This window comes from Leptonychotes weddellii, chromosome 5 (assembly GCF_054177405.1).
Source record: "Leptonychotes weddellii isolate Sample4059 chromosome 5, ASM5417740v2, whole genome shotgun sequence".
Lineage (NCBI taxonomy): Eukaryota > Metazoa > Chordata > Mammalia > Carnivora > Phocidae > Leptonychotes > Leptonychotes weddellii.
Genome location: NC_138373.1, coordinates 18,536,563 through 18,551,095, shown reverse-complemented (window position 1 = coordinate 18,551,095; position 14,533 = coordinate 18,536,563). Strand labels below are relative to the sequence as shown.

At 35.5% G+C, this 14,533-nt stretch overlaps 1 protein-coding gene across 2 annotated transcripts in view; it reads left to right on the top strand.

The window, feature by feature from the left end:
- Positions 1–14,533, top strand: part of RBBP6 (RB binding protein 6, ubiquitin ligase) — a 32,477-nt gene that overhangs the window by 9,213 nt on the left and 8,731 nt on the right. For both annotated transcript variants that reach the window (XM_081819815.1, XM_081819814.1), the window contains exons 3-13: positions 141–177; positions 4,646–4,690; positions 6,766–6,854; positions 6,970–7,066; positions 7,464–7,603; positions 10,234–10,406; positions 11,658–11,761; positions 12,089–12,426; positions 13,722–13,818; positions 13,958–14,036; positions 14,139–14,193. In XM_081819815.1, coding sequence (XP_081675941.1) covers positions 141–177; positions 4,646–4,690; positions 6,766–6,854; positions 6,970–7,066; positions 7,464–7,603; positions 10,234–10,406; positions 11,658–11,761; positions 12,089–12,426; positions 13,722–13,818; positions 13,958–14,036; positions 14,139–14,193 — 1,254 coding nt within the window. The remainder of the gene's footprint in view (positions 1–140; positions 178–4,645; positions 4,691–6,765; positions 6,855–6,969; positions 7,067–7,463; positions 7,604–10,233; positions 10,407–11,657; positions 11,762–12,088; positions 12,427–13,721; positions 13,819–13,957; positions 14,037–14,138; positions 14,194–14,533) is intronic.

Below are 14,533 nucleotides of genomic sequence, written 5' to 3'. Positions count from 1 at the left end.
TGTTTTTAAATCTTTATACCAGAGGAAATTTGTGTTCATAAAGATAGGTGATTAGAGATATGTATTAAGATGTTTTAGCACAAAAATCCATAAATAGCTGCTCATAATTAATGTTATTTTCATTTTTGTTTATTTTTTAGAAGTCGAACTGAACCAGTGATGGGAACTTCAAAAGCAGTATGTAAAAACACAATCTCACACTTTTTCTACACATTGCTTTTACCTTGATAATGTAGCAGTGAAGTAAATCATTTAGAACTTAATATCCAACTGATCATAGTACATATTGTAAATAAAATGTATTTTGATGACAGCTCAGTTGAATATGGATATATGTGGCATAATTTGCACACTTACTTTGTAGAAATGGGTAATTTGTGCCCCCCAAAAAACACTGTTTCATATTAAATATGATAGCATCCTCCCTGTATGACACTGTGTTGTACAGTTAATGTATGATTCTTTTTAGCTCATGTAGGTTTTACACTAATGAACATGATGACATGTTCTACATCTGTCTGTCTATAGTTAGTATTTTGTATGTATGTACAGGCTGTTGTGTGCTTTTTGTTTCTTGCAATAAAAAAATGTTTGGAGTGTATATTTTGCCATTTTCACGTTGTATCACTTAGTTTTTGTTAGTTTTTTTTTCTGCCTGATTGATGGCTTTAAAAAATGCATTAGCAATGTGCAAAGCTAATGTTAAAGTTTGATGCTTTCTCCAAGTTCAGACACATACAGAAAAGAGCTTTCCAAAGACTTTTGATGCAGCTTTATTAGTTTTGTCTTATTTGGCAATTTCAAGCTTTTATTCTTTGTTTATATCTGTACTATAAAGTGAGACCGGAAATTGGGCCCCCATGAGTATATGAATGTCTCATTGATGATTTATACAATTGAGTACATTGTTTTTAAGTTTTAATACAAGGTCTTTCACTTCCAGCCTGCTTAGTTCTCCAAATTCAAATATTTCCCTCTTTCTCATAAAGATATTAAAATGCTGCATTAATTGTAAGCTAATTGAAAGCTGTAGCTCATCAAAGGTAACTCCCCTTAACCCGGGATAACATCTTAATTTTTATGATCACAGCTTAAGTATGACACCATGTTGACTTGGAGGTCTTAAGTAAAAGGCGGCAGTATTCCTAAGTTGTGGGGTGACACATCTGTTTCAGAGTGTAGGGCTGTAGTAATTGGGTTCTGTAAACTTGATGGTTCTCGAAACATTTTACTGCTCAGGCTTGATCTGTACACAATACAAGATGTCTGAAATCTTGATTTAGAATTCAAGGGTATTGCTTGCTGTTTCACTTTATCTTTTTAAATACTACTGATCTTTAATTGTGTATCAGGCATTTCACTAACCTTGGATCATTGCATCTTAAACATGATAATATAGAATATCTGAACTTTGGACTTGTTCTCTGAAGTATATGGCCTTTAGTTCTCATGGAACTAAATACGGTGATTCAAAGATCAAAACTTAGTGTTTTGGGGTTCCCCCCGCCGGGGATATATGGGGTTTTTTGGTTTTTTGGTTTTTTGTGTGTTTTTTTTGGGCTTTTTGGTTTTTTTGGTTTTTTTGTTTTGGTTTGGTTTTTTGGTTTTTAAAGCATAATGCTGTAAAAAACTGTCCAAGTTTCTGTTTTGCTGGTGATTGGTTTAAAACTGATTTTATGTATCCAAATGCTAGCACAAATTAGAGTGACTATCCTGGTGACTGTAGTAGTTAATGTAACACATTTTGTATAAAGTACTTCTATATAGTATTTAAACTAATTCAGATGAAGTTTTATTTCTTGAAAAGTTATTTCCTTTTTGTTTATTAGCATGTGTATAAACACAAATCACATGTTCATAAATAAAGTTAACATTCTTTTAGCCTTGTGTGTTCCCTGGCATGTCTGTATTACACTTACAAGAAGCAGTTTATTTTATGCTTATTTAGGTTTCTCTTTTCTTTTTTTTCTTTTTTTTCTTTTTTCCTTTTTTTTTTTTGATACTTTAAAAGTGGCTTTAATTTTTAGGTAGAATGTCTAAAATGGAGACATTAGATAATTTAATATCCCCATCATTTATTTGCTTGGGGTACAGTTGCTGGCGTTTAGGTTGAGAATATATTCATCAAGCATAATTAATGCCCATTTTACAAATCACCTGTTATTGTACACATTCACAAAAGTCAAGTAAGATAGAGCCACCAAACCAAATTTCTAAATTCTGATTAATAAAAGTAAATGTGTGTACATTTTTGGTAACCTAAGCCAATTGTGATCGAGGATGGCTATTTCTATCTATATTCCTGAGCTTTGTTTTATTTAGTCATCCTTCCATGTTGGTACTGCAAAGCTGGATGTTCTTCCTGCTTACTAAATACCAGAATTGCATTTTGTAGGATCCTTTAATTTCAAGCAAGGGTAGGTAGCATAAATTTCAGATTCTTTCTCCCAGAAGCAAGACCACAAATTAGATGTGGGGAAGTGGGTTAATTTTAATGATATCCAAAGTATGCATTGATTAGTTTTTTTTTAAGACTACTTTTTTTTTTTACATGGTGCATTTTTTTAATCATTAGTATCTGAGAGTTAATACATGTATTGATGCTTAGGACATGTAAATTCCTAGTCATTTTTAAACCATTTCTTGTCAGTTTTCACTAATTTCTAGTACCTTGCTATATGCAGAAAATAATTGGATGCCTTTCTCAATTTGTGGTAAATTTTACTGCCTTGTGGATTTTAAGGTATTTAAGGTGCTAAAGTGATTGTTTGGTGGGAAAAAAAAGTGATGTAGTTGTCGAGTATCTGAACTTCATAGGATACTAAAAAGCAAGTTGGCAGAAAACTAAAAGGGCAAGAAAGCCTGGCATAAGAACCAAAAGACAGCTATATCTTAGGAATGGGAAGAACAAAAAATGTTAGTATTTTAGTTCCAGCTGTAAGAAAGTTAATATAGCTGCTTTCTTTTAAATGATCAGTATTAATATTCTAGATAGTAATGGATTTATTTTGAAGGGCTATTTTTGTTTCTTTGGTTAGAAACATAGATGATGCTTGACAGTAATTTGTTCAGTTCTTGTTACTTAGATTCAGGTAATTCCTAGCTAATGTAAACTGTAACCCTCTTCAAAATAGATGATCAGAATTTACTTGGATAAAAATAAGGTATTTGTGTACTTTTTTTCTTTAAGCTTTCCTTTGAGATTAGTTCTGTAATGAAAGAGCACTTAAAAGCTAGATGAGAATAAGAACACGTTGGTGGATTATACGGTTGTGTATTAGGAATGTGGAGTTAGTGCATTATGAACTCTGCCCCCCCTCAGTGGGGAGCTAAGAACCTTTTGTTTAAATAAGCATCCCAGTAATAATATCCATTAAACTAACTTTTAAAACCCTAAGATATTTATAAGGTGTATTCTAAATTTAGCCAACATTATTTTTATTTATTGAACTCCTACTGTGGTAGGCATTGTGCTAAGAACTTCATATTGAAACTGGTAACATTTCTATTTGGGACTCTCAGTCATGCTGCTTTTATTTTAATACTCTTAGTTCTCTGGAATATTTGAAAAATACCTGATGGAGACTCACTTTGTTGTTGTTGTTGTTGTTTTTCTTTGATCCAGACATTTCGTTACATCCTCTCCATTTTAAACAAGAGTTCTGACCAATAATGCATGAGAGATTTATAATCTGTTGAATAAGCAACCCAGTTACTACCTAGGACTAATAATGTTTTCATTTTGGAACACCTACAGGGAAATCATATCTTTAGAGTTATATGCTAAAGGGGTGTGTATGTACACATATACACACATATACACTTTAAAAAACTGATTAAAATAATTTCAGGGATCAAAGAATGAAAAAAATTTTAATATCACATTTGAAAATACATTTTTAAAATCCTTCTTACATCCTTCAATATATAATACTTGCTCGCTCCATTTGATTAAATTAACTTTCTTCACACATTAAAGTCCATCCTCTTATGATAGCCCTGTTTGCCTTTGCCCCAGGCTACCTTCGGTTTCCCTTTTTTTGGCTTAACATCTTTGCCCTGATAAAGCTGTGGTTTCTTTGGCAAAAAGCCATTCTTACTCTTTGTATGGGAGAATAAACAAACTTACTCAGAATGAACAGTACATGCTCAAAAATAGAGAAAAAAGTAGCAATTATATGGGAGCTGTTTATTAAAGCAATTATCTGAGCCTTTAAAGAGCTGCTTGTTTTACAGTGTTATATAATGGCATTCCAGGAAAGTTAGATTTCTTACTCTCTCGTCTAGTATACATTGTCTTGAGCATTATCCGATTTAGAGACCATCAATAGACACGGGACTCTTTAATATTTAGTCACTGCTCTGAACACATTTTCTGTGATATATTTTTCTTTACCCTGTTGTTCTTTTTTTCATTGTAATTGAGTCCCCTTCAACTTTAGCCTTTTACTGTGTGTGAAATACGTAGAGAAGGGTAAAGCAGGGTGAGCTACAATTTCAGCTTTAAAACTGGAAATAACATTTTTTAGAAAACTTCTAAGAAAATGCCCAATATTTGAACATTAAGTGGCAGTAGGGACTAAATGATCACTTTCAGATGTTTTCAGTGTGGAACTTGAATGTGTGTTTAATTTTTTGTGAACAGATTGATGACTCTTCTGCGTCTATTTCTCTGGCCCAGCTTACAAAGGTATATATATATATATATATTCTTGAAAATATAAATCTTTTTCTAACATCGTATTTTTTTAATGTGGAACAATTGTTTGAAGAGGGGTTGGGGGAGGATGTATTTTGCGAAAACATTGTACACATTATTACTATCCTGTAAAGAGTAGTTGCCGTTTTGAGAAGATAGGGGGAGTATTTTGGCAGCCTCACCATAATGTTGGAGTGTTGTTCATCTTCAAGACAGAAGAAACACATGAAGCTACACTTACTTGGTTTTTTTTTCCCCTCATACATTTTGTTTAATTATACATTGGAAACTAACAAAGTTCTGGAGGAATTTCCTGGTTTTGGCTGTAAATTATGTGGACTTTCTTTAAGCAGCCAAAACAGAAGCTTTCCTTTACATGGACGATTGCATGGTTATTTCTTGAATATTTGAATTGATCCCATGAAGGTCAACATTTTAAATGTGTTACAATTGTTTCTTTATGCTATAGACTTGTAGTCTGTCTGCATTAGAAAAAGTTTTAAACAACCTAATTTGTTTGAACACAGACTACATGAATTGTGTAAATGTATAAAGCTGTTTGCAGGAATATACCAATGTGTATGTTTGGCAGAGGGGCAAATTGTTACCTCCTGAAATAATTGTATATGCCATGTTTTGCGATAAAATTGCTTGCATTTTCTGCTCAACAATGTGTACTTTTGTTTGGGAAAGCACTAGTGATGGATTTAAAACAATAGATGTAGCTTGCAAATCATGCCTTAAAAAAAAAAAGACATATATTACAGAATAGGCAGATTTTTGAGGACCAAGAAGGAAGTCTTCCAATTTTCCAAAAATTCTTTTTTCCCTACTATCGGAAATGTAAAACCAAACTTAAGTAACCAAGACTAATGAGTTGGATGGATTTTCCATTAGTGCTGTCCCTATCTTATCCTTGGCTTTGTTAGAGGTTGTGTCCTTTTCCCCTAGAATGTATCCCCCAAAAATGTCCTAGTAACAAATAAGCTTTTTAAGCTCTTGTTCCGGGAAAACTAAACATTAAAATTGATGATTCTAAGACACAAGTGGGCTGAAACCATCCTCTCTTACAATTTTCTAATGCAAAGTGGTCTAGCATAGTTAACCTCTTAAGCAGTTTATAGTTCATGGTTTTAATTCTTATGTGCTGTAAGGACCATATTTGAGTTTTGGTCTGTTCCTACCATTGTTTCTTTGTGGGAAGCAGTTGGGGAATTTTGGAGGTTTGGGGGATTTTTTTTTTTTTAACTATTTGTAAATTAATGTTTGGGTTCAAACAAATTAGTTGTTCAACATCTGTAATCCAGTTTTCTGTAAATGTTGCTGTTGTTCTAAGCTCTGTTAATGTTAAGCATTCTTTGTATATAAAATTACAATAAAATGTTAAAACTGGTTGCTTGTTTTGTGGATGAATGTAAAGATAAAACCCAGTGAATGGCTGATGTGAGTGCTAGATGCTTGAAGGTTAAAGTTATTAGGACTCACTCCCTTAGACCCTGCTTATATCTAGACTATTCTGTATATAATACCTTAAAGATGAATGAAGTTCATAAAACTTTGGAGAGTTGAATTTATGAGTGCTCAGTTGCATGTGCTTTGCACTTAATTTGAAACTGATGCTACTACTTAAAGAGCCTTCTGGCTTAATACCAGCTGCATAATATGTTCAGTTGTTCTACCCACAACCCTACCTCCAAGTTGTTAGTATTAAGTCTTTATGTTGTGACACTTGAATTATTTCTAAGATTTAAAATATCAAGTGTTTCTTTAATCTGTTTTTAACTCTTAGAGGAGTCATATGCAAATCTTAATGTAAGGTACAAACAGGGTCTAAGGTTTGAGTGCCCCCAGAACGACCTTCCTCAGCCCTGCAGACACCCAAACATCATGTAATGACCTAAGGAAACTCCCGGGGCCTCTTCTAGGTTATACATGTAAATAGTTTTCAGTTTTAGGTTTTATGCAAGATTAGATACTGCTCTTTACAGGATGAGTGGTGTTGTCTTTGGCTGTGTGGTCTTAAATGTGTTTCTAATGTGTGTGTCAAATAATTACCTGTTAAACAGACTGCCAATCTGGCTGAAGCCAATGCTTCTGAAGAAGATAAAATTAAAGCAATGATGTCGCAATCTGGCCATGAATACGACCCGATCAAGTAAGTCCATAAATGCTTCATACTAATAGGTACTTCGGGGTGGGTTCCCCCCCCCCAATCAAAAGCATTGTTTTTTTCAAGTTTTTGTGTACATGTAATTTTTTTTCCCTTTCAGTTACATGAAGAAACCTCTAGGTCCACCACCTCCATCTTACACCTGTTTTCGTTGTGGTAAACCTGGCCATTATATTAAGAATTGCCCAACAAATGGGGTAAGTCCAAAGTAAAAACCCTGGTACACTTTATTTTTCTTAATTATTTCTTAGTCATTGTGTTTTTCTTGGTGAATACTGCCTTCACTATGACAATGGCAAATGAGTAGAGGCTCTGGAGCCAAATTGCCAGGCTTCAGACCCTGGCTCTGCCACTTAATAGCTGGGTGAGCTTGAGCGAACTACTTGATTCTTCAGGTCTGTCGTTTCTTCTCTGTGAGACCGAGATGCTCATAGCAGTATTTCCCCTCACATGGCTATTGTGAGGATTAAATGAGATCATATGTGTAAAGCACTACAAATAATAGAAGCAGTTAACGAGCACTGTGTGTTAGTTCATATTAAATAAAGGTAACTGCTTTCTTTCTTCCTCCTTTCTCCTTTCCCCTCCGAATAGGATAAAAACTTTGAATCTGGTCCTAGGATTAAAAAGAGCACTGGTATTCCCAGAAGTTTTATGATGGAGGTGAAAGATCCTAACATGAAAGGTGCAATGCTTACCAACACTGGAAAATATGCAATACCGACTATAGATGCGTAAGTATGCGAGTTAGGTATGATCTGTGAGGCCGCCATCTGGCCAGGCACCAGTACTCTCTGTAGTCTCAGGCTCGTAACGTGGCTATTTGAATTTCTTGTACGGAGCACTGTATAGCAAGACTGTTAGTCTCCGTGTGTTGCATTTCTTTGTGAAGAATGAGAGGCTGCAGTCTGCTCCATTAAATGCAAATTTAAAATGGATTTGGGGTTTTTTGTTATCACCGAGTGCCACTTCCCTTGTAGTCTTCTGATTTTTTCCTTTTTCTATCATACCCTGCTTTCTTCCTCATTCACATACATACTCCCATATAATCTTATATGCTATCTACATTTTTTTAAGTGAAGAAGACAAATATCTTAATCCTTTTGAGAAACAAAAGGCTTAAGCATAAACGTTCTACAAGATTTCAAGGCAAATATAAATGCCAAGAATAAATGAAAAACTGAGTCCTCTTGAATAAGTTCAGATATACTGTGTGAGTGTTAAGATTCTAAAATATGGTTTATTGTATAAGCCATTAGCTTAGAAGAGCTACAGTGCTGTATGCTACAGTTTCGTGCTTATTTTGAATGGGTTTTCAGATTTTACTTAATGAGTCAATTTTAATGAAATGGATAGATGTGAAAACCTAGTGGTATAGTTCAACTAGGTAACTTCTCATTTTATCTGCTCTTATTGATACATCTAATATTTTCGGTTGCCCTGGGCAGCTGTGAACTCATGTAATAGAGAGCACAGTATTAATTGTCCCTTTGGACTGCATTCTCTAACCAGTCCTCCAGTGGATTATGAAGTGAGCACGTCCTCGGGACATACCTTGAGAAACATCAATTTAGAGAATAGCTGGCAATGTTCATAGTGACACAGCGAAAATGTGCAGAAGAACAGTTTTCCTCAGCTTCATGCTGTTGTGTTGAAGCTTAGTGAGCAGGTGAGGGTGATGGAGAAAGATGGCTATGCTATGGAAATGATACGGAACAGAGTGGTTTCAAGTATGCACTTTAGTAATAAGTACCTTGTTTTAGTTCACGGATAGGAATGAATGTTCTTCCAAACTCCCAACCCTGTTCCCTTGCTCAGTTTCACCCCCATCTATTTTTTATCCGTCACCATCCTGTGTTTTGTGGTTCATCTTAGACTAGTCTGTTGTTATGCTGTTTCTAATTCAGACATTTCATACATGCTTCCAAACAACTTAGGTTGAAATGGTTGATTTTTACAGACACAATTTAAGAGCAGACCGCTTCATCTTAATATAATATATACAAGTAAAAGTATTTAAATAGAAATTTGTGTTGGAAAAATTAACACCACCCTTGTGAACCCTAACTAATAATTAACTTCATTGCTTTTGAATGCTGAAATACAAAAGCCCATTTGTGCCAAACACACAGCAAATACTGGGGAAAATGGGAGCCCAAATATTTTAAATGAAACTTTCACCCTCTCCACTAACACCACTGATAAGCAACTCAGACTCTTCTTCTGTTTCTTTTTCTATCCTCTGTTCTCCTCTTTTTTTTTTTTTTTTTTTCTTTTCTCTCTTTTGGGCAGTGGGAGACTCCTCTTTCACAAATTGGGAACAATGGGGCATAAGCAAATTGATACTTATTTCTGGAATCGTGGTGATGTCTATGGAGCAACTGCAACACAAATAACACACCTAAGGTACCCTACTCCGTACAGCTGAGATTCTTTCATTTCCAGCGTTGAGATTGACACACTCTGTTCCTAAATGAGGTAGAAAGAATCTAGGAATTCCTGTGTTTCATAAATCTGCCTGATTACAGAGAAGATGGGGGTGTTCGAAATAGTGGTGACAAGTCTGAGAATAGTGTATTGTGTTTTTTTCTTTTTAATATATTAAATATACAACATTTCTGCAAAATGTACTTCAACCAAAAAAATGGACCCCATGGTGGAAGTGTTACTTTATATTTTTGTAACACATACTCTGATCACTTAAGTCATTAATATTTTAGTTGGCTATAAATAGATTAGTCTCTCTTTTAAAATACTGATTATAAGTAGACCACTGGTTTTGCAGTCTACTTCTAGCTACTGGTGTGGTTGGTAGTGTCCTATTTCCCTTGAGATATCCCCCTTGATTGTGTAATGTCAGCACCAATTTCTGTTTCCTGTGGTACGACATTCACTCTGGTACCTTCACACATTCTGGGACTGTTGGACTGTGGAGGGGAAATTTCGCTTGTTTGTTTTTCAAGTAATATGGTAGGATAGAGAAAATTGTGGCTAAGGTGTTGTCAGGTCTAAGTTCAAATCCTGTCTCTGCCACTTAAACATAATTTTGTGGCACCGAGTGTGTTCCTTTATTCTCCGGCCCTTAGTTCTAGAGTTGTGGATTCTTAAGATCCTGTTAGCCAGTTTTATAGTGTCTGTTTCTTTTTGTTATACTTGTTTAGGGTTTTGTTTTATGTCTTTTTGTTGTTTAGGGGGAGGATGTTCGTAATTACTTCCCTTATTTTGGAAGGTATTACACTTGTGTAAACAAATTTAGCATCGTACTGAATTATAAGTCCCCATTATGGCATAGTAGAACATGTGTGTATCTTGGAAATACTTTGCCTTCTTAACAGTGTTAAAACAGTAAAACCTTCTTTTACAGAGAAGCATATGCAATTGGGAAGAAAGAAAAACCACCTTTCTTACCAGAGGAGCCATCTTCTTCTTCAGAAGAAGATGATCCTATCCCAGATGAATTGTTGTGTCTCATCTGCAAAGATATTATGACTGATGCCGTTGTCATTCCCTGCTGTGGAAACAGTTATTGTGATGAATGTAAGAAACATTGAACCTTCAAAGACATAGATCTTAGAATATGTGTATTTACCTGGAAAGGCTCTAAGCAACATTATAGGTTTTAATAATGAAGTATAAAATGTCAATAATTGGTCAGTTCATCAGTGAGCATTTAATAGCAAGGACCGTCTTTGTCACTGCTTTTTTTTTTTTTTTTTTTTTTTTTTTACAACAACCTCATTGTCCTGTTAATTATTAGTTAGAATGGACCACTTCTTATACCTTCATCAGGGTAGCTGTACTGAGGTTTTATGAAATGTAGGATTTTTGTTGCCTATACATTTTAAATGGGATGCAAAATTTTGAAAGCTTTTTGGGCCTTAGGTATTCTGGAAATATTTTTAAATGGTACTTAAATTACCCTTTCCTGGATTGTGAAAAATCGCTTATTCTAAACTTCCTAAGTTTGATTGAGAACTGCTCTCTGTAAAGATACTGCCCAGCATTTGATGTGTGGTGGCTTGTGACTTTTTTTTCTGATCATTTATATTAGCATTTGTTTTTTTCTGCCACTTACTCTAAATTTGCCCCTTCTTAACCCAGATGAAAATGACATCATCTGAAAATTTCACTGCTCAGTCCTGCTCTGGCCTTTTTCATTTCTAAACAAAGCTTTGGAATATAAATCTTTATTTTGGGGTCTCTTTAGTGAAGACCAAAGTCACAAAGAAGTCACTTAAGATTTGTTTCAGAGTACGTCTTAGATTTAAGAAACCACTTATTAACTGGATTTTTTACTGCACTGAAGCATGATCAGTGAATCTGTGATTTAGCGTTACTCCTGTGCGCTGTGCTGGAGGTGTCACTGCCCTTCCTGCCTGAATCACCCTTCTGGTCTTTATCCTGTACTTTTCTTAGGAGGCTTTTTTAAAAAGCCTGTTAGCCATGTAAAGTTTTATCTTTCTAGACGATATCTTATTTCTTTTGTTTTCCCCTATAATATTCCAACTACTAAACAAAGAGAATAGTATTTAGGAAAGAGTGCGTTTTCTCTTAGTTTAAATGTTTGTTGAAATTATATTCATGATTTCTGTTTTTAAAGGTAGAGAGAAGTTAGCAGAGGAGTGCTATCAGGCGAGAGATTTTACTTCTCAGTATCTTAATCTTAGAAATGATTAGTGATGTGTGCTTGGAAACAGTAATGTAACTGATTAGATATAAGTGGTCTTTGTAATTCATTCTCTAAACATTGTACTCTGCTTTTATTAATATTTAAAATATTTGACATAGGTATAAGAACAGCACTCTTGGAATCAGATGATCATACATGTCCAACATGCCATCAAAATGATGTCTCTCCTGATGCTTTAATTGCCAATAAATTCTTACGACAGGTAACTATCTTTGTATCCCTTTTCTGAAAAATTTTTTAAATTTTTTGATTGTTCAGGGGCACCTGGGTGGCTCAGTCATTAAGCGTCTGCCTTCCACTCAGGTCATGATCCCAGGGGTGCTGGGATCGAGCCCCGCATCAGGCTCCCTGCTCAGCGGGAAGCCTGCTTCTCCCTCTCCCACTCCCCCTGCTTGTGTTCCTGCTCTCGCTGTCTCTCTGTCAAATAAATAAGTAAAATCTTTTAAAAAAATTTTTTTTGATTATTTAAACTGTACTTGAGTAAATACAGCCTTACATTTTCCTGCATTTTTCTGTTTGGTATATATAGGCTGTTAATAACTTCAAAAATGAAACTGGTTATACAAAAAGACTACGAAAACAGTTACCCCCACCACCACCCCCAGTACCACCTCCGAGACCACTCATCCAGCGGAACCTACAACCTCTGATGAGATCCCCAATATCAAGACAACAGGATCCTCTGATGATTCCAGTGACATCTTCATCAACTCACCCAGCTCCTTCTATGTCTTCATTAACTTCTAACCCGTCTTCCTTGGCCCCTCCTGTGCCTGGAAATTCATCTTCTACCCCAGCTCCTGTACCTGATATAACTGCGACAGTCTCCATATCAGTTCACTCAGAAAAATCAGATGGACCTTTCCGGTAAGTCTGTGTGCAGCTCTCACTGTTCAGAAACAAGTGAGATCAGTAATACAGTTTTTTATTGTTGTATGTTGCTCTAGCAGTTGTAGTGGACTGCAGTATGTATCATCCTTGTGAATCATTGTGCTCAGTAAGGTGGGGGAATAAAGTAACCCTCTTCTAAAGGTTTCCTTGTAAGAGATGACTTACTCTTAATTGGAGGAACAGGTAAATGAAGGAGATTCGCTCGGCAAATGATTAAGCATCCCAAGGTCAAGGACTATACAAGTTGCCAAGAACCCTTGTTAAATGTCGAATCATAAAGAGAATTCACTTGTGGTCGTAATGGTGGTATTAGAAAGAGTCGATCTGAGCAGAACTAAGCACAATTTGGATCAGTGGAGTAGAGGGGATAAAACATTGGTGGCAGTAGAGAAGTCAGAAACAATTGTTTTGGAGCAAAATTAGGTAGAAGACGACCAGTGAAAACTCACTTAAATCCTACCACTTCAGGGGCGCCTGGGTGGCTCAGTTGGTTAAGTGACTGCCTTCGGCTCAGGTCATGATCCTGGAGTCCCTGGATCGAGTCCTGCATCGGGCTCCCTGCTCGGCAGGGAGCCTGCTTCTGCCTCTGACCCTCCCCCCTCTCATGTGCTCTCTCTCTCTCATTCTCTCTGTCTCAAATAAATAAAAATTAAAAAAAATCTAAAAAAAAAAAAAAAAAAAAATCCTACCACTTCAGACACAAAAAGGACCTTTGACCGTGTCATCCAGTTGCTCATAAATTCTTAAAGAATCAACCACTTTAAAAAAAAAAAATAGATGCCAGGGATCTGTACAGACCTACTGAAGCAAAAATCTTGAGGACTGGGATGTATATGGAAGACGTCTCACTGATTTTCTGTGATTAACAGTGGGAATGAGTCTCAGGGTTCATTGGCTTTTCTAAGATTACCCCTTTGATTCAGTGGTGAAGCTGGAAGTAGAATTCACTCTTAATCCTGTCTTCTTTAGGTCCCACACTTTGACTTTTTTTTTTTTTAAGCTTTATTCTGAGAACTGAACTGGTTTCTGTCATAGCTATCACAGATGGGACTCCTTAAGGAGATTCCTTCTTTTTACTTACACTGTGTGTTTGAGGAACTGTGCAAAGGTCTAGGCTTCTCACTTTCCTCCAGAGTTTTCTTTAGCTTTGATTTAACTCACCTTAGTGCAGGTGGTGGGTGAACAGACTTAGTAATAATATGTAAATTTTTTACTCTAATGCTCCATTTCTGATGACTTATTAATGTATTGCAAACTACGTTGTTTTGTAGGGACTCTGATAGTAAAATACTGCCGGCTGCAGCCCTTGCGCCCGAGCACTCAAAGGGTGCCTCTTCAATCGCAATCACTGCTCTTATGGAGGAGAAGGTAAGTTTGATTGGCTTTTAAATTTGGAGATTTGTCTTACAGTTTTTCTTCCAGGTTTTGTTTGTTTTTTAACTCTCCCTCTTTTGTCTTTTTTTTTTTTTTTTAACTGTTTCTTTTTATTCATGTTTTTATCCTACAGGGTTACCAGGTGCCTGTACTTGGAACCCCGTCTTTGCTTGGACAGTCACTATTGCATGGACAGTTGATCCCCACAACTGGTGAGTAAAATCATTCTGGTTTGAACATTTTCTCCTTTCGAAAATAGTTGTAACTTTACTTAACATGCGATTTCATATTTACCTATTGTTTTTGTTTCCAAGGTCCAGTAAGAATAAATACTGCTCGTCCAGGTGGTGGTCGACCAGGTTGGGAACAGTAAGTATATGTTTAAAAATCTACAGATGGTCGCTTTTGAACTAGATAATGGGAATTAGAATCTAATGTGTTGGTGAATATTTTTTATTGTAAACTCCTCTTTTGTATGCCACGTTAACATAGTTTTCATGTAAAGTGTCATAAATTCAAGATTATGTGAAGAACTATTTTCTAGAAGAATGAGTAATTCTTTTCTTAAAATGGTAAAATATAAATTCTTATCAATTCTTGTTACTTTCATGTCTTACCAAATGGTGATCTTGACAGGATCTCAGTTCATGGATAAGTAGTAATTGAAAGTAGTATTTTTTTTTTTTTGTATGGTAATTCTGTGTTTAAA